Raw genomic sequence first — 21,002 nt, 5'->3', positions numbered from 1 at the left:
CGATTTGTTGACGGATCGTCCGGCTTCCAGCGGGTTGACGGTTGCTGGGAAGGCTTTCGTCCGTGGAGGGAAAGGAATTCGCACGCTTGGGTGCGAGTGAGGTTGCTGCGAATTAGATGGCCAAACGGCTAAACAGAACACTTAGCACAAGCACAGCACAGCACATATAGAGCACGTTACCTTATCTCGTTGGTTTTAACTCAATTATCGCACACAATTCCTAACTACGCACACTTTACTTCTAATCTAAGGACGAACAAATATTTAATTAATCACATGCACTTAACGTCACTATATTTAACATACTTTATAAAAAAACGAATAAATTACAAACGCGCACACTTCCTATATACTGGCTGTTCACAGACGAAATGGCAGAATCTATGTTCCCTCAGATTAAGGAAAGTGAATCCCGGACAATCCTGAGATTCGCCATTTCCCGAAATTTCTTCGTGCACATTCGTGATTGCACAATTCCGAAGGATAACTCGGTGCGCTGGACCTGCTGCCGTCCCTTTCCAACCTTTCGAGGCGACAACTAAACTCGCCCAAGGAAAGATTGGGCAAAAATTTATGGCTTGTTGCCTATGCTAAGGGACAGTTAAACATTTAAACATTTTGAATGGAATTTTCGCCCATTCACATATATACAGAAACACATTTAATATTTACAAAATTCTGACCGTTACATATCACCCAGCTCTGTTTACGAAAATTTGGTTTAAGGCGTTAAACCAAATTTTCGTACTGGTAAATTGTAGTTCCTTTCTTTAAAGAACTATTATTATTGATTTTACTGTCCCTTGCTTATATTAATTTGTCGCAAATAATTAATTATAACATATCCGGGTTCCTATCCTATACAACATGCCGTAGCCAAAACATATTTACAAACAAATCTATCAATATTTACAGTTTATTTACAAAATTTAGGTTCATCTCCATAACATTAATTGAGACTATTGACGTTCTCAGAATAGATGTGAGCACAGATATACTCTAACCACAAGAAACATTTCATCTCCCAAACGGCATTGCTGCGGAAACCTCACAGTTTCTACAGAAGCCCTATACATGACTCTAATACATTACTCTAAGACCAGACCAAATAGAATGAAACCACACCAATCCTCACCGCTGGTTTACTGTTTCATTCATAAATGTCTTAAACACTCAAACCTACACCGATACCGACATCAGAAAAGCAATAACACCAATCCTCATCGTTGGTTACTTTTCTGAGTCAAAACTAGAACCAGTCACCCTATGAACCCACAGGTCTCTTACCTGCTCTTGGTTCAATTAGCGTAACCAAACATAAATACGAATCATCTGAAACATATCTACCCACGCGTATCAACTCGCCAAATTAACAATTGGCTTTGTCAGTACGCACGTAACATAAACTCCCTAACACATTTTAATAATGTTTCGAAACGCCGATGTTTCACATCAGCTCTCACGAAACATTACCAAATGCAACACTCCGTGCGACACGGAGCAAAGTTCTCTCGGCACTCATATACTGATACGCTCACCTACTCTGAGAAACGTCAAAAGTAAACGTAAACATTGAAACGTGTAGTGCGGTACGAAAATTTCGGAAAGTTTCTAGGTAATTTAGTGAAAAATACACCTAAAATGGCATTCGACAGTGGAAAATCCCAATGACGTGACTTGAGACTTGTAAGTATTAATATTTTATGTTTTTCTTTTGTGTAGATCCCGTACGGAGGAAAGATCTGTCGACGACTATGATGATGGCGCCGGACGAGCGCTCTACTGCTGACTCCGACTCTCGATCTATTTGGCCCACGAAAATGGCCTTTATTTGAAGAACGGTGACGAATCAACGGTGATGGTGATGCGGACTCGAAGGGAAGTTGATTTCCGATTACAGGTGAGTTTTAGGAGCTGTTTATTATAATTTATTTTTCCCTTTTTAGGTGCAATCGGACAAGGAATGTCGCACGACATCGCTGTTATGTCTGGACGATGTCGCACAGTGGGCCGACAAGGAACAAAATTTTCCAATTGGATTCGAGAGAAAAAAAATACTTGAGAATAAATATTTGCATGCAGGACTAAATAATTAAATGAATAAATAATGAAATATCTATGTGCATGCGAAATAAATAAATAAATAGCGTAAATAAATCTCCAACAAATAAATAAATAGTGTAAATAAAAACTCCAATCAATACATATGTAAATAAATAAATATAAATTACTATGAAACAGTACAAATACAAAAAATCTAGAATAATATTGGTCATAATAAAGCATAGCATTAAGTACACTAAACTAGCCTAAGACTCGATGTGCACTACAAACTAACATTACTATACAGAAAGAAACACCCACTACAAAATTGCAAAAAGTTCCGTTTGTCGAGATGATTAATTGCGAGTCGAATTTAATTTCAAAACCGGTTGAATGTTTCAAATAGCATTTCCTTTTCCAAAAGTTGCTGATCTACTTGCTCGATTCACTTAGTTTGCTCATCATCGTCTACAACTTACGGTAGAGACATCCGAGTCTTATTGACGATCATCATCTTGGCACCCTCAATCGCAAGACTCCCGTATTATTACTTCTCGCGTTAGATACTCCTCATCATCACTTTTCAGCTCCGAGTTTCTTAGTCACTAGCTCATCGTTCTGGAGTGTACTCCACGAACTCGCTCTGCATTCCAGTCAAGAGGGTAGGCGTCAGTAGACCAGCAATATTCAAAATAGGAACTTACTACTAGCTTCATTCTTACCTGAGCCAACACGTTTGCGAGATTACTTCCAGGGGTTTCCCACCTAGGTAGCACCCAGTAAATAAAGTTGTTGTGGGGCTGCTCGGACTGAGGGTCCGAGCTAAACCTCGCAAACGGTGGTAATAGTGTTTTTTGCGACCAGAGCAGAGCATCATGGTGCATGGTTGCTACTTCATTCGAAATGAAGAGCTACATAGCTTGAGAACGGTGTCATCATGTACATGTGTCATCGTTATTGCAACCTAGACTTGCTAGGGCATTAGTTACTGTCTTGATGATTAGACAGTTACATAGCTATTTAACTTTTCATGTTTACGGAGGGTTTGCTTTGGTAAGCTTCTTGAGGAATTTACAATGGAAAATTCCAAGTCTTTTTCCATCCAAACCCTCCAAATCGTAGCAGTGACTCCCAACCAATCGTTTTACAATAGCTGGTATATACTTTGGTCCCAGCTTGGCGGATACACCCTTTCCCTTGTCCGATTGCTCCGTGTTCTTTTTGAGGACTGATTCCCCGACTGCATAGTTAGGGCAATTGGAGTTCGATCTGAGATTGTAGTAGGAAGCGTGTTTTGAATAGGCTGATTTTAGGTTCTCTCTCACTTCGTCGAATAGTTTGTCTCTTTCTGCTGGGCTCAGGTTTGGATCATTCGTAGAACTGGTATCTCGCATGTGTCGATACTCTAAGCCGTCATTCACTATGTTCCTTCCGAAGACGAGGAAGTAAGGTGTGTACTTAGTTGCACTATGGACAGAATTTCGGACTGCATTGGCGATTTTTTGTAAATTATTTGCCCATTCCTTATGGTTACCTTTGATTGTGGCTCGGATAGCTGTGGTAATGACACGGTTGACCCTCTCCGTGTCATTTACTTGAGGATGGTAGTTGGGTGTCCTCCAATGGGTTACGTTGTATCTCGATAGTAGGTCCTGGAACGTTTTTGAAATAAATTGGGACCCGTTGTCCGAAAGGACTACTTCCGGCACCCCGAATAACAAGAAAACGGAATTTTCGATGAACTGAGCTAATGTTTCTGCTGTGGCTTCCCGAAATGGCTGCAATAATACGAACTTGCTGAACAAATCGGTTACCACCAACAGACACGTGCTACGGCCTTTTCCAGATGCCGGTAACGGACCCACATAGTCCATGGCCAGAAATTGCCACGGATGTTCCACAACCTTTTTTTGGCTTGTCATCGGAGGAGTTGTATTTTGGTTGTTTGCCTTGCTGGTCTGACATTTTAAACAAGATCTGCATTGCTGTTTCACGACCCCGCTCATTTTTGGCCACCAAAACTTTTGGCGAACCATCGCTAGCGTCTTATCTGGCCCGACATGAGCTTCTTCGTGTATTCTTCGTACAATTTCATCCCTTTCGTCCTTCGGGGGGTACCGTTTCCAACGAAAACGTGGATCCTCGAATTTGGTTTCTGTTTTACAGTATCGCAAAATCTCTCCGTCCACCACTCGAAAGTCTGTGTACAGCGTCGGGTCCTTCTCGATTTTTTTAGCCAATTCCTGGTACTTGGTATCTTCCGGAACTGTAGAGATCGCTTCCACAGATCTTGACAAGCAGTCTGCCAGGATATTGTTTTTGCCTTTCCGATATTCCAAATCAATATCGTAGGACTGAATTTTTAAAGCCCATCTAAGCAGTTTCGCGTTCCCCGACTCAACCCCAATGGTGAACAGCCATAATAAGCTCCGAGCGTCGGTTACTACCCGGAAACGTGTGCCTTCTACAAAATGCCGGAAATGCTGTATCGCCAACAACACTCCGAGACATTCTTTCTCCACACTTGAATACTTGCGCTGTGTACTGCTAAGCTTTTTGCTAAAATATGCGATCACACGTGGTAGGCCTTCTTGTTGTTGAATCAGTGCCGCTCCAACAGCGTTATCTGACGCATCCGATTCTATACTAAACGGTTGACTGAAGTCAGGATTCCCCAATATGGGTGCGGATACCAACGCTGCCTTCAGGTCTCCGAATGCCGCTTCTGCCGCTTCCGTCCAGCTAAATTTCTGCTTAGTCTTCTTGAGCAAATCCGATATCAGGGCCACTATTCTGCTATAATCGCGTATGAAACGCTGGTAGAATCCGGCCAATCCCAGTAATCGTCTTATATCCTTGATGTTTTTCGGCCGAGCGTAATTTAGAATTGGTGCTATTCGTGAATTGTCGATCGATACTCCTTCGTCTGTTAAAGATATCCCAGATAGGATACTGTTTTTCGACAGAACCTGCTCTTGTCTAACGAGATAGTTAGGCTGGATTTCGTTAATCTTTCTCCCACGATTTTCAACAAACGAATGTGTTCCTCGAAGCTTTCCGTTGCAATGACGATGTCGTCCAAATAGACGAATACGTTGGGCTCGAGATCGAATCCAACTACTCGATCCATGAGACGACACATAGTGAACGGCGCGGTAGTCAGCCCAAAGGGGACAACCTTCAACCGGTAGACTCCTTTCCACGTCCGAAAAGCGGTGTCGTCTCGCGACTCTTCCTTGAGAGGGATTTGGAAGTATGCATCTTTTAGATCCACCACCGAGTAGTACTTCGCTTTCCCCAATCGATGAAATATTTCACCCATATTCCTCATTGGGTAGGAGTCCTTCTTGGTGAGTGCATTTATCCTCCTGGAGTCTAAGCATACGCGTAATTTCCCGTTAGCCTTTCTAACGGGGACCAGCGCACTAGCCCACTCACTGGCACACTCCTCTATTGCATCCATTCGCTTATATCGTTCCAACTCCGCGTCCATTTCCGCCTGTATCGCTGGCGAACAACGGTATAACGGCTGGCGCCTGGGTTTTGCCTCCTCATTTAAAACAATTTCGTGCTGAATTACCGAAGTTCGGCCCAACCGATTCTCCGTTGTGCAAGGAAAGCTCTTGATGGCTTCCGTCAAGTCCTTCCTCTGATTCGTCGTTAACGCATGTTCAGTCTCGATGGTTTCGGGCGTCGTTGTCGAAGGCTCTGGTAACTCCAAAGCGGGGATGTCTAGTGATTCGTCGGAGTCCGCTACTTTCAGAACTGGCAGAGTTTCTATTGGCAACACCGGTATTTGCACGGAATTTACGCAATGTCCGTTTCGCTCTTCTTTCGTGTTTATCGTGGCCACTTGTTCGAATCCACCTGCACTTTGGATCATGGGCTGAATCCCGAAGATTTTCCAAAAATTATATCCTAGTATTAAGTCCCTGGCGATTTGTGGTACTATTAACGTTGGAATTATCTTCACAACCCCTCTAAATTCCATCGGCAAGTTCACGTATCCTAAGCTATCGTGAACTGTTTTGTCGGCTGTCACAATCTTTATTGGACTATGGTGTACTTCCAACCCGTTCTGTTCTGCAATTTCTGTATCACTCATTACGCTCACCCTTGCTCCCGAATCCAACAAAGCATCGTAGTTTTTATTAAATATTCTAACCATCACATGTGGGCACATGTCCATGTGTATCTTTACTTCGCAAAGTTCCTGGAACGTATCCACAAAAGGAATATTTTCTGGTTTTCTGGGAACGGTCATAACTGGAATGCTATCGTTCCCCGGCTGGCATTCCAAATCTAGTTTCCCGAATTTTCTCTCGTCGGTCTCCTACTGTCTGCTGGATGATTCTCACACGTTTTCACTGTTTTTCCTTGTGCTCCACACCAGTAACAAAACAGGTTTTTCTCGTGTGGACAATTCCTCCACAGGTGGCCAGTCCTCCTGCAGTTCCAACACAACATGGACTGCGGGACGTTGACGCCATCCCTGGTTGATGATCCTGGATTCCTCCCGGTCGACGATGATGCCTGCTGCATTCTCAGTTTCCTATCCCGGTCCATTCTACCTCCAATTACATTGACATCTTCTGGTTCCGATTCTGAGCTATACGATTCTTCCTTTTCCCGTAGGTCGATGTTGTGCACTGCACTCGTCTTGCTCGGTCCATCCCGTCTGAAAATTGGGTCATTCGCATCAATTCTATATGCATAGTATTCGAGTTTTCTCAACTCACGTACTGTTCGACATGCCAACTTCGACCTGTAATGGGGCCGCATGTTATCCCAAATAACTTCAAAAATTCTTTGTTGGTCTAACGGTATGCTAAGTAGCTTATTCAAACGCTCAATTTCCATCTTGAAGCTTAAAAGGTTTCACCTCTATTCTGCTTCCTCTCATAGATCTTTTGGCGATTTCCTGATCTTTGTTAGGTTACCGTACATATATCGAATCCTTTCCTCGAATTGCTCCCAGTTATGAAATTCATCGGCGTAGCAAAGGTACCAGTCGTACGCTTCACCTCGCAGTATCGTATGTATTCTCTGCATGAGAACATCGTCTGCAATTCTATCCATTTTGGCAAGACGACGTACTTTCAGCAAAAATCTTCCAATGATCTGGTACGCGAATCGCCACTGAAACTTAAGTGCCATTTCTCCATCCTACGATCTGCGTCACGGATTTCAGCTTCACTTACTCTCCTTACTCTGTTTTGATGGTGGAGCACTCTATTGTTGAATCTCTCATCCTCTGAGAATTCGTCTGAACTGAATTCCGATTGCCTACGTCCGTGTGTAAAGCCTCCTCCATGATGAACACGACGATCCTGCACTTCGCCCCAGTGTGTGTGTTGTTCCTCTTCTCCATACCCTCGTTGTCGCTCGAAGTGAGTTCGAGTATTATGTCGGTCCGACCATACTCTACGTGTGTGATCGTCTTCACCTTCACGCCTCCTCTCAAATCTTTCTCGGTGGAACGGAACATGGTCACGATACCTTTCCCCACTTCTGCCTGGCTCGTCCCTATGCACCACACTATTTCTTATGGTGTTTTCGTCCGTCTTATTACTCCTGCCGTCATATCGGAACATTCCACGTTCATATTCTTGCCGACCGCTATCATCTGCATCGTATTCATCTGTGAAAATCCTTCTGTTTCTATCCTCTCTCTGGCTGTATGTACTACGTTGTGCTGGAACACACAAATCGAACCTATTTCTATTGTCCTCTTCATTCCAGGTACCCGTCTGGTTCCAGGTACCTACTATCCCTGCGGTAACCTTGCCTTGTAACGCATTCTGTGAGCTACTAGCATTATCCTCTTTTCCTCCTTTAGCTCCCTCTGAATTTTGGATAAACATGTCTAACTTTCGCTGTAGATCCGCAACCTGTGCTTCTAACTCTTTTTCCCGATTACTGACCTGTACCTGTTCACCTTGTGATGTTTTCGGAACAACCGACTTGGCTCCCAATGGACTTAGCATTCTGACCTGAGCACCATAACCATCCTGAGATCTATCCTCTTTTTGTAAACTCGAAGTATCTGGCCTTTTATCCTGCCCTTTCTTAGATTCAAATTTATTTAATTCTTCCCTTATGTCCTTCAGTAACTCTTTCCGCATTCGCTCCGAATCAGCCTCCTTGGTGATTATCCTGTAGACCCTACAATAATAATGTCGCAATCGAGAGTAAACTCTCTCATCCAACCCACCTGCCAACTTATTCCTCAATTCATTGACCCTAGAACATATCATGTCATATTCTTGATCAATAGTGAATGGAGATTCGTACACTCTCTTTTCTTTCTCATCTTGTTTGAACAAATACCTCAGCGTTCTATACTTTGTCTCAACATCATTTTTCGTCTCGTCGTATTTCCCTCTAATCGTAAGCTCATAGTCGACTTCGTCATTGATCAGATGATCCGCATGTGGGGGTTTAACAGCCATTTTCAACAGTAAGTTACCAACAATTATAGATAATAATAAATAGAAATAATATGATGTTCAACAAATAATGTAAATAAACTCAATAAACTTTCAACGAAACTTTGTAATGCACTACATCAACCCAAACTTTACAATCTCAATTACCTACAAAATACTCGAAATCACTCAACAAAATATTTTTACTCCAGAATTTCTCCACAAAACAGCATAATACGGAAACAATTACAATATCCGCAAAAATATTAATATAATGACCTAAAATTTTCCAACAATAACACATTAATCATGAAGTAATTTAACATCAGCTATAACATAAATCATAAATACAACATAGAAGACCTTTAGCTGGGCGCCATTTGTAGCTAGCAGGGCCGATCCGCCCTTAAACACGTGGCTTAAGCGCCACTCCACGGGGGAGACCACGTGTACTGATTTATTGCCCGGACGAGACTCTCCTTAGGGCGAGTCCATTTAATCTCCTCGAAAGGAATTTTACAGATCGTTTCAGCTAGCTAGCGAACCAACGACCGAACGGGTTTACCCTAGTTATCGCAACTTCCTCATACAACCAGAAGGCACTCAGAGATTTCGGTAAGGGATCCACCCATACTCAAATGCGATGCAACAGGTTATGCTGCTCGCAACATCTCATCATCGGAGATCCGCCGATCGTCGCGCAACAAACAACAGATAGGAGGTGGTCTGACTGCCCCCTACGTCACACTCCCATATGGTGGAGGACGGGACTCGAATACAACAAACGCGATGTGACGTAAAACACATATAAATCAATCAAACAGCAGGGAATTGGGACAGAACTAACATTTATTATAAACAAGAGTCGAAATAGCTTTTAGGTTTACATGTATTTGGTTTCATTGCTCATTTTCATTCATGTTCAGATTGTATTCGTCCTCTCTATTCTATCCCTACTATGTGTGCGTTCTCTCTCCCTGTCTAGTTCTCATGTGCTCATGTGCTTTAAATGTTCTTGATGTGACGTCACATTTCTAGCAGCGCATCGGTGGGGCTAGTCTGCGCTCCTGGTGACAAGAAAGGTTTAGCGGCGGCAATTCGTCACGCACGCTTCACGGTGTCACCAATTTTGTGAATGGCTTTTATGGGCACATTCCTTCAGTCTTTTGACTGGACAAAAAACAACAACTCCGAGGCGCCCTCAGCGGACGCCCCACTCCACAAAAAGAAAACTTCCACTGGATGGACTCACCGGATTCTGATGGCTTACCGGCCCAGTCGTTGACCTACGGGCAGGTCAATGTGCCCGTCTCGAGCGGCGACGATGACGCCAAGCGCCTGCTTGGACGATGGCGGTGGGCTTGCCCACTCTAAAAGCGGCGATGCAGCGATGGCGACACGCGGTAGCAGCTTTTGATGGCGGTTGGCGGTACGATAGACGGACCGAATTATGGACCCTGTCCAAGTGGAGGTCCCCCAGGCCTCGCCCGGACGATTTGTTGACGGATCGTCCGGCTTCCAGCGGGTTGACGGTTGCTGGGAAGGCTTTCGTCCGTGGAGGGAAAGGAATTCGCACGCTGGGGTGCGAGTGAGGTTGCTGCGAATTAGATGGCCAAACGGCTAAACAGAACACTTAGCACAAGCACAGCACAGCACATATAGAGCACGTTACCTTATCTCGTTGGTTTTAACTCAATTATCGCACACAATTCCTAACTACGCACACTTTACTTCTAATCTAAGGACGAACAAATATTTAATTAATCACATGCACTTAACGTCACTATATTTAACATACTTTATAGAAAAAACGAATAAATTACAAACGCGCACACTTCCTATATACTGGCTGTTCACAGACGAAATGGCAGAATCTATGTTCCCTCAGATTAAGGAAAGTGAATCCCGGACAATCCTGAGATTCGCCATTTCCCGAAATTTCTTCGTGCACATTCGTGATTGCACAATTCCGAAGGATAACTCGGTGCGCTGGACCTGCTGCCGTCCCTTTCCAACCTTTCGAGGCGACAACTAAACTCGCCCAAGGAAAGATTGGGCAAAAATTTATGGCTTGTTGCCTATGCTAAGGGACAGTTAAACATTTAAACATTTTGAATGGAATTTTCGCCCATTCACATATATACAGAAACACATTTAATATTTACAAAATTCTGACCGTTACAGAACACAGACCATTTCATTTTTATTATATAGAAGATGCCATCTCCCTATCTCCCTTTAACTAGATTTCTGTAAACGCCTATGCTTTGCTTCGCTATTGAGCTTTGCTTTTTCTTTTATCTGATGGGCATTATTTATTTAGGAGCCGCTTCTTGTGTCCAGTAAGTTTTGCTGCTGCCTGTAGCTTATGACCAAACACTACACAGGAAGCATTCGAAAAGATCGAAATCGATGCTTTAGATATGATGTTATCCTAGAATTATCCTCTGTTCAGTTGTGCGTTTGGCGCCTTTTGTCGAGTTGTGAATGCGCTTCAATCTGTGGGCTCATATGTTCCTAAGTGTTATAAAATGATTCTATTTATCCGAACCATACATAAGAATGACTTGTCATTTGAATATTCAATCCCACTATGAATCGCTTTTTATCTGATCCAAAAAATCAATTTACTGCACATTTTCGAGTCGGCAGAGAATAATTATTTTGAAAGCATGCAATTATTGCGTCGAGAAATGTTGAAAGAGGAATTTAAATCCATAATACAGACAAAATTTCATTCATATGCCTCCTTCCCCTCAATGTTACAGTTTTTGGGACCCTGTCACGGTGTCCATTATCGAAGCATCCCACATCAAAAACGATATCGATCAAATTATTGATTGCTAATGACCCTTCATTTGATTCGGTAGCTGCGAAGGATTTGATTGATGGCGCTTGAAATCGGCCCCGTGTAAAGTACCAAAGACATGTGAGTGAGCGGCGGCCGGCGCAGGGCCCTGCCGCCGCCGGGGACGAAAACCTGTAAAATCATTCGAAAACGTGTTACCTCTCATCGCAGCTGCAGTGCATCAGCGTGTTAACCCGCCAGTTGAACACACCGTACTTGGTCTCGAAGCCCAGGATCCAAAACGGGCACGACAGGTCGTGCTGACGGCAGCACCGATCTGCCTTCGACAGTCCGCCCATCTCGACGTAGCTCCGCGCGCTCCAACCTTTCCCGCACCACTTGGTGCCCGGTATTCGGAGCATGCTGGACAGATCCCGGCGCTGTCTGCTCGGAAGTCCATCGCATAGGTAGGCACGAAACGGAAAGCATTTTTTTAAGATGACTTTTCTACACACGGATACTACCCTATGTTTGGTTAGGAGTTTAGGATAAAGCGAGGGATTTACAACACACTACCGGGAAGGACAACGACAACATGGGAACATAATCGAATAGAAAAGAAGCAATGCGGTGCCAAAGACATTTATTTTGACCAACAGTTTACATAAATCTTCGTAGATTTCGATTTAAAATTCAATGCCATGACTCGTTTTGTTATTGCCGACGCAGCACACTCCACACTACAGGAAATAGCTTACCTTATGCATAACAGCCTTGTGAGTACCATCATGGCTTATTCGCTAGGTAAAGGATACCGCAGGAATTCAGTCTTTGATTTAGATATTTAGAACCATTATAAAAATCATACAAAATAAAAAAGTATGCCTAATTCACTATTGGTTTTATGTGGTTTATGTTAACGTAAAAACAACACGACACTAATAAAATGCAACGCGAGACAAGACGTAACTCACTATATAGGAATATGTCCAACAGACAGGGAGATGAGGTACGAGGGTTGATAATTACTTGTATTAGATTTTAATAAGCTCATATTTTCAATGCAGTTTCTTTTTGAACCGACCATTACGGAGTTCGTGTTATTTACGACCATGCTAGTCGGTTCTTGCTTTATGCGAATTTGTCTCATCTTCATCTTAAGCATATGACCCAGTTTGAAAACATTTGGCAGGTATCTCAATCAAACATCACAAAACCAGATTGCAGAAAACGATAGTGATATGCGTTGAAAAAATCAATTTTTCGATGAACCTTTTGTTAGCCTTTAAACCAGCCTCCCATCCATGCAAAATTTTTTCAAACAATATATTTTTTATTGATGTAGATCATAAGAAAAGGATCGCTCCACTCCTCAAATAAGTTTTCGAAAGAACTTTTATTTTATTATAAGGCTTTTAACCATTTGCAAATATTAGTAATGAAAAAATAAAATGGTTTCTCATTTTTAGAGTATAATTTTGAACTTCATAAATTAAAGTTTTTTTTCTGGAAACTTGAACTTATATAAGTGAAGCAATCAAGTTTTTGACAGGAAAATGCTTTCCTAAAAAGTGTGACAATGAAAGGACACAAAAAAAAAAAATACTTCGAAACCTAACTTTCTCAAACTTCAATGTGTCTTGGATAGGGCGAATACATGTTTTTTCCAAAGGAGGATAATGCACCCGAATCGTAGCGAAAAAGGAGGACGTTTCTCGCTTAACTTTTCAAAAGGACCTAAGTAACATTTTTTTCATGAATTAATTTGAATAGCGCAAATAACAGAAAAATATGAAAGCTTTTGATTGCTGTACTCAAATTTATTCATAAAAAATGTTACTTAGGTCCTTTTGGAAAGTTAAGCGAGATTTGGTCGAAAAGGAGGACATTAAAAAACATAGATCGATTTTTAGTTTTTAATATGATTAAGAATATTACATTTGTTAGAATCTTGCACACTAAAGTTTATTGGAAGTAGTTTTTGTAAGTCGAGGCGAACACGACACGGCATCTTCCCCTACTTCATTAACATTACATCTTCAGATGGAACATTTCCGACTCTCATCATAATATACATAATGTATTTTCCAATTATAAAAAACTCATCGCATTCTGAACATTTAGCAATAGATACCTGACCGAACATTAGGATATATTAGGAACAAACTCAAGAATCATTGTAGATCAGTGAAGATTTTTTCTTCAATGCCATTGAGAATCACAATTTTAGGGCATATGAATGAGATTAATATCGTAGGCTGTATGACCAGTCCACAAAGTACTCAACTGAAGGAATTTAAAACTGTTTAGATTTAGACTAAAGAAACTTAAAACTGTTTTGATTAGTCACTTTCGTTAGAATTCCATTCGGAATTCGTCAGAATTCCATTCGGAATTCGTCAGAATTCCATTCGGAATTCGTCAGAATTCCATTCGGAATTCGTCAGAATTCCATTCGGAATTCGTCAGAATTCCATTCGGAATTCGTCAGAATTCCATTCGGAATTCGTCAGAATTCCATTCGGAATTCGTCAGAATTCCATTCGAAATTCGTCAGAATTCCATTCGGAATTCGTCAGAATTCCATTCGGAATTCGTCAGAATTCCATTCGGAATTCGTCAGAATTCCATTCGGAATTCGTCAGAATTCCATTCGGAATTCGTCAGAATTCCATTCGGAATTCGTCAGAATTCCATTCGGAATTCGTCAGAATTCCATCCGAATTTCGGCAGAGTTCCATTCGAATTTCGGCAGAATTCCATTCAGAATGCGACAGAGTTCCATTCCATTCCGAATTCGTCAGAATACCATTCGGAATTCGTCAGAATTTCATTCGGAATTCGTCAGAATTTCATTCGGAATTCGTCAGAATTCCATTCGGAATTCGTCAGAATTCCATTCGGAATTCGTCAGAATTCCATTCGGAATTCGTCAGAATTCCATTCGGAATTCGTCAGAATTCCATTCGGAATTCGTCAGAATTCCATTCGGAATTCGTCAGAATTCCAATCGGAATTCGTCAGAATTCCAATCGGAATTCGTCAGAATTCCATTCGGAATTTGTCAGAATTATATTCGGAATTCGCTAGAGTTCCATTTGGAATTCGTCAGAATTCCATTCGGAATTCGTCAGAATTCCATTCGGAATTCGTCAGAATTCCATTCGGAATTCGTCAGAATTCCATTCGGAATTCGTCAGAATTCCATTCGGAATTCGTCAGAATTCCATTCGGAATTCGTAGGGAATTCCATTCGGAATTCGTAGGGAATTCCATTCGGAATTCGTCAGAATTCCATTCGGAATTCTTCAGAATTCCATTCGCAATTTGTCAGAATTCCATTCGGAATTCGTCAGAATTCCATTCGCAATTTGTCAGAATGCTGTTCTGAATTTGCCAGAATTCTATTCGGAATTCGTCAGAAATTTATTCGGAATCCGTCAGAATTCCATTCGGAATTCGAGCAAAATTCCATTCGGAATTCGACAGAATTCCATTCGGAATTCGACAGAATTCCATTCGGAATTCGACAGAATTCCATTCGGAATTCGACAGAATTCCATTCGGAATTCGACAGAATTCCATTCGGAATTCGACAGAATTCCATTCGGAATTCGACAGAATTCCATTCGGAATTCGTCAGAATTCCATTCGTAATTCGTCAGAATTCCATTCGGAATTCGTCAGAATTCCATTCGGAATTCGTCAGAATTCCATTCGTAATTCGTCAGAATTCCATTCGGAATTCGTCAGAATTCCATTCGGAATTTGTTAGATTTCCTTTCGCATTTGGTCAGAATTCCATTTAGAATTTGTCAGAATTCCATTCGGAATTCGTCAGAATTCCATTCGGAATTCGTCAGAATTCCATTCGGAATTCGTCAGAATTCCATTCGGAATTCGTCAGAATTCCATTCGGAATTCGTCAGAATTCCATTCGGAATTCGTCAGAATTCCATTCGAAATTCGTCAGAATTCTATTCTATTCGTCAAATAATTCCAGAAATACCAGAAATAAGGCTGGCAGCGCTTTTCAAAACTCGTGATTTATAAAAATAGGTTTTTTTTACTTTATTAGCGAGACTTTCAGCCCAAGGCTGGCTCGTCTCGTAAATAGGGTTTCATTCAAACATGGATACAAATTTCTCAAACTAAACTAGTTACAACGAAACTTTTATTTTCCTTGTAACCACGGACTTCCGGAGATTCTCGGTGAACAGTTTTGCAGAAAAGCCTTGCAGGTTTAAAATCTTCCGGACCATGGTGGACACAGCAAAAAAATCTTCTGAATATCTTTCCAATCTTTCCAATCGCTACAAAGTTGTAAGGAAATAACTCAACAAACAATTTTAGCTGGATAAGCTAGTTTTCTTGCTGAAGATGGCTATACTTGGTTGAATAAGCGCTTAATTAGCTTCTAATGTTTTTTGGGAATGACTATGTCTGAAACTTGATTTGTGCAATTCAACAACATGTGAAAGATTTAGTTCGAAAAATGTATTGGAGGATAACCACTTCCTTCGGTGGGAAGGAAAATAATATTTTTTTGAGTACCCAAAGCTGAACTCTCCAATTTTGGACCGTAACACAATATCACATGAAACAAGAGAGCAAATTATGCCCTGTATAATATTTAAATAACAAACTGACACAAGCCATAGTACAGAACTAACAACCCTTATTTTGGTTTAATAAAATCCACTGTATAATCAAGATTTGCACGAAAAAAATAAGTAATAAAATTATTTGTAAATTTGTTAAGTGTTTTTATGGATAGTAGGGTGCCAATGAAAATGACATTTTCGAATTTCAAAAAACGACATTGCTCACAAGTTTCATTACCCCAAAATATGACCCCATGCAAAATTTGAGCTCAATCGGACATGATTTAGGGGTGCCTAAAATTCATTAAAGTTTTGAAATTTTTACCCATGAAAATTTTCCCAAGGGGGGACCAAAGGAAAAGTCGAAAATCGATTTTTTGTTTTTGATGCCAAATGACTTAAAAATACATAAAACGTCAAAATCTGATGTCATTTAGAAAAAAATTAAAAAAAAATCGATTTTATCTCTTAGAACATTTTTGGGACTTCTTTTTTTTTTATTGAATTTTAACACTAGACGATACGCAAACGTTTTCGAAGCCAAAAATATCCCTCTATGCAAAATTTGAGTTAAATCGGACATGATTGCTGGACAAGAAGTGCTCAAAATTAATCAAAACTTAATTTTTTTTTCTCACAAGTTCTGGGACTTTGAAAAAAATTCTCACGGCGAAAACAATTTTTCATCGAATTTAAAGCCCTAAAAAAGGCCCCTATGCAAAATTTAAGCTCCATCGGACATGATTTAGGGGTGCTCAAAATCTTGCCATCAAAATTTTGAATTTTTTGTAACTTGATCTTTACACGTTGTTTTTTAAATTCATGCGGTACTGTGTAAAAATAAACCTCAGTGTAATAAACATGATATGCAATGTGATAATTTTCACCGTAAATCTGATCTCAAAAGTTTTCATAGTTACAAAAAATTCAAAATTTTGATAGCAAGATTTTGAGCACCCCTAAATCATGTCCGATGGAGCTCAAATTATGCATTGGGGCATATTTTAGGGCTTAGGAAATGTTTGTGTAACGTCCGGTTTTTAAATTCGATGAAAAATTGTTTTCGCTATAAGAAATTTTTTCGAAGTCCCAGAACAGTCGATTTTTTTCAAAAAATAAATTCTCAAAGTTTCAAAGTTTGAGCACCCCTAAATCATGTCCGATTTAGCTCAAATTTTGCATAGGGGACTCTTAGGCTACGAAAACGTTTGCGTATAGTCCGGTGTTAAAATTCGATGAAAAAAATTCATCTGAAAAAAATGTTCCCAAAAATGTTCTAAGTGAAAAAAAAAAATGATTCCTCTCAATTTTTTTTAAATCGCGTCAAATCTCGATGTTTCATGTATTTTTATTTCATTTGGCATCAAAAACAAAAATTCGATTTTGGACTTTTCCTTTGGTCCCCCCTTGGGAAAATTTTCATGAGTAAAAATTTCAAAACTGATGAATTTTAAGCACCCCTAAATCATGTCCGATTGAGCTCAAATTTTGCATGGGGTCATATTTTGGGGTAATGAATCTTGTGAGCAATGTCGTTTTTTGAAATTCGATGACAATTATTTTTTTTCCATACATTCCATTGGCACCCTAATGGATAGTCATCCTTTGTCGGGGTCAGCTGCAACGCAACAACAATACGGTACGTGTTCCTTCATTGGAAAAATTGGCTGCCAAGGGTAGAGCACTTTGGACGACCGGGAGAGGAAATCCTTCTTGGCGATTAAGGCAAGCTGCCCAAGGATTGGCCTAAGGATTGGTAAAATAATGGACAATGATATCCTTGGCGGTTTGGGCGCGGAAACCTGGGTGGCTGAGCGGGCCGAACCGTGAACTGGGCGGATTTTCAGTTTAAAAAAGACGATGTTCTAAAGAACGCATCGTCTCTGAAACCGAATTTTGCAGTGCTCCGGGATTAGACCTGAACTGTTTTTCCCCTAGTTCCTGCTAGAAGAGACTACTCATGCTCATACTGTTCACTGCACTTAAAAATTGCTTCTTCAGCGAATCTTCGCCTTTTCGAAAAACATCAAAATCGGGCAATGGTTAATCTTTTAAATCAAATTTCCTCATCCATTTTCCCGCGTTATGCTTTTTATTTACAATAACTTTCGTCGAACATGCTGCCTTGTTTGGTATTTGGTAATAGATTACACCGCATCGGGATAAATATTTACAAACGTTCTTTGTTGTAACGATCTTCTACATTTACATATTTCACAAAACACACATTGGCGTAAATAAGGGGGGGGGGGGGGGGGGGGGCCTGGCCCCCTCCAGACCTACTTGTGGCCCCCCCCAGAAAATTTTGAAAAGTAATTCCAACTTAGTCAGTTTTTATTTCATTTACATATTTCCTACATATTTCTTAATTTTGATAATGAATTCTATAAACATATTTTTTGTTGCGTTATCACATCTATGACCATTTGTTCAGCAAAGCATCGAAATATTTAAGTTGGACCCCGGGAACATTTTCTCGATTTTTAAGCTAAAATCAATGCCGCTTCTAATTCAGTTGCTAGCTTAAGATAATAAATTTGTTCTGCATTTGTTTGATTAGTATCCTGGTCGCAGAAACATAAAAACATAATTGTATTAAGATATAAATATTTCTGTTCTATTAAACTACCGTCCGCTTCAAAAAAGACTGAAGCAACTTCATCAAAATGAGCACATGTACACAAATCCGGTCAATGAAATTTCGAACGACCATTCTTTCGAAAATTTTCGAGTTAATCGCAAGGTATGCCGCAAAACAGTTGATCAAATTCCTATGGAGCTTGTTGCTCTCGCTATATAATTCTGGCACAGAAAGATATAAAATTATAAAACTTAAGAATCTTTGTTACAATGTCAGAAAAATCAACAACGCATTCCATTGAAAGTATTAGGACAAAACTTAGGCAACCTTCGCACTCACAACAGAGATTGCATTAAAGAAATATTTTATAATCCTCAAAAGATCTTGTTCCATTTATTTTTTCTGGAATTTGATTTATGACTCATAATTTTATGACTCATGGAATTTATGACTCATAAAAACACTTTAGGATTCCAAATTTGTCTTAACGGTCAAATCGGTACTTAACTATTTCAGCACATAGCATCTGCATACATTTTGGAATTGCATGAATACTTATATTGATTATGACAAAATTTCGTGGAATTTAATCCACATCTAAAGAGTTTCAAAAATTTCAAGTTTCAAAAAATCAGAGATCTTTATGCATTGAGTAATCTTGGAAATGCTTGAAAACTTTCAGAAATATACTCATATCGAATTTCATTTATAGATAATTCGAAGAAGATTCTTGAATCTTAGATTACACACTTATCCACATTTAGTAACATGGAGAAGACAAGTTGACACAGACACAGCGTTTTGAAGCAATCACAGCATCATTGGAAATCAATTGTATTATTCGCGATTTTTTATGTTAGTTCTAGGACGAATGAGCGATAAACTTAGTCAAACAATTTCTATTGCAATCCATGCACACAGTGCTTTAAATCGCCTTTGAAAATTACGTCCTACCAGCTGGTGCCATGCCCCCCCTTGACCGAGACTCTAGTTACGCCTATGCAAACACATTAAGGGTTCCGAACGGATACTTACACGATACACGCTTAGTTTGATTTTGGCCGAACCAAGAAGCATTAGCTACATCAAGAAACTAGCTAGGTTTTAAAAAAATATCTTGGATTGAGTCTCCCAAACTCGTAGTCTTAAGATTTGAAATCAAACTGTTTTGTAGTAAAACAGCCGGGGCAAGTGGGATCCATAAAAACGGTAGTTTAGCCAAATTGTTTACGCATATACTTAGAAAACATGATACTTCAGAACATTAACGACGCATACATCATTATATACATCTGTTGTTGAAGTTTATTACAAAAAAAAGTTCATCAAGAAAAAAATAAATTTACGTGTAGAACCCACTTACCCCTTCATACGGGGCAAGTGGGACCTATTTCGTTTTGTACTGTTCAACGGAACTAATTTGAGAAATCTTAATGTAATGTTTATATTATTTCTGAATTGTAGTCTTTTCAGATTTTGGATGGAGGTTGGTTGCGTATCGGACTTTTGTTTTTGCAATAAGGAATTATAATGTTAGCAGATATGGAAAACAAGACAACAGCGTACTTTAGTTCCAAATGTTTTAAGGTGGAAAAGATATACAAAATTTTATTCTGTTTTCGTATGAATATTTCGGTTTTTAGAATATAAAATATTACATAATTGAATAATCTAAAAAAAGGGTTTTCATTCAAGCAATGCGCGGTGTTCTAATTTTGTAATAGAACAAAGTTGCCAATTTATGGGAAAACCCAAGTAGTCCGTGCCCCAGGATGGCAGCATAAAAAATTTGCTGCTGCGCGTTTTGTTCATTCCGCGTGTGCATTCGGACGGTGAGAAAAAAGTGTTTCGATTGTTAGGAAGCTCCATACATCGCCATTCTGTGTCAGTCCAGTTGACGAAATCAAATTACATCAATCAGTGCGGTTATATTGACAGTGTTATAGGGGTATCAGAAAAGCTTTCGAGAAATTTGCGGTATTTCAACGAATATTTTGATTTGCATTCTGGATTTAGACAGACACAGTTAGAAAATGTGATGTGTAGCACTCATATCAACCAAGGCCGCCCCTCGAAAATCCGGTTCCAGAAAGGTCCGGCATTACACAATAATGGATTTATTTGGTGAGAATGCTCCAATATAATTTAACTGAGATTTCAATTATAAATCAAACTCTATACGCGCTGGATTTCAAATCCGGAAGTTTGTTTCTGGATCCATTGTCCATTTGACAATGGTAGCATAAACAGGCGGGGCTTATTGTGTGCAAAAGTGACCTCGGACTGGTCATGAAATACCAGGCAGTCTGAAATGGGTCACTCGAGCTACAGTAGAGCTAGCACCTTCTAACTCCCCGACTAAATCTGACTGTACATCACTGCCAGCCAGTGGGGGTTAGAATGGAGACACCCACACAGAACAAAGTTGCCAACTTATGTTATCAGGACTTTATTTATCTAAAAATCTGTAAATCTAATTCAAAGTTTAAAAATGACAAAGCCTGTTGCCCTATTGGAGAATAAATACATTATTTGCAATGGAAAACGGAAAACTAACG

General features: G+C 40.1%; 1 protein-coding gene across 7 annotated transcripts in view; it reads right to left on the bottom strand.

The window, feature by feature from the left end:
- The window catches only part of LOC134220809 (uncharacterized), a 102,112-nt gene that overhangs the window by 17,961 nt on the left and 63,149 nt on the right, over window positions 1-21,002 (bottom strand). For 6 of the 7 annotated variants that reach the window (XM_062699907.1, XM_062699906.1, XM_062699909.1 and 3 more), the window contains one exon: window positions 11,479-11,703. The exons of the other annotated variant lie outside the window; for it this stretch is intronic. In XM_062699907.1, the coding sequence (XP_062555891.1) occupies window positions 11,479-11,703 (225 nt within the window). The remainder of the gene's footprint in view (window positions 1-11,478; window positions 11,704-21,002) is intronic. 7 annotated transcript variants of the gene reach the window in all.

This window comes from Armigeres subalbatus, chromosome 3 (genome assembly GCF_024139115.2).
Source record: "Armigeres subalbatus isolate Guangzhou_Male chromosome 3, GZ_Asu_2, whole genome shotgun sequence".
In the NCBI taxonomy this organism is placed as follows: Eukaryota; Metazoa; Arthropoda; class Insecta; order Diptera; family Culicidae; genus Armigeres; species Armigeres subalbatus.
The sequence above is the reverse complement of the archived record's forward strand: the minus strand, read 5'-3'. Positions and strand labels throughout refer to the sequence as shown.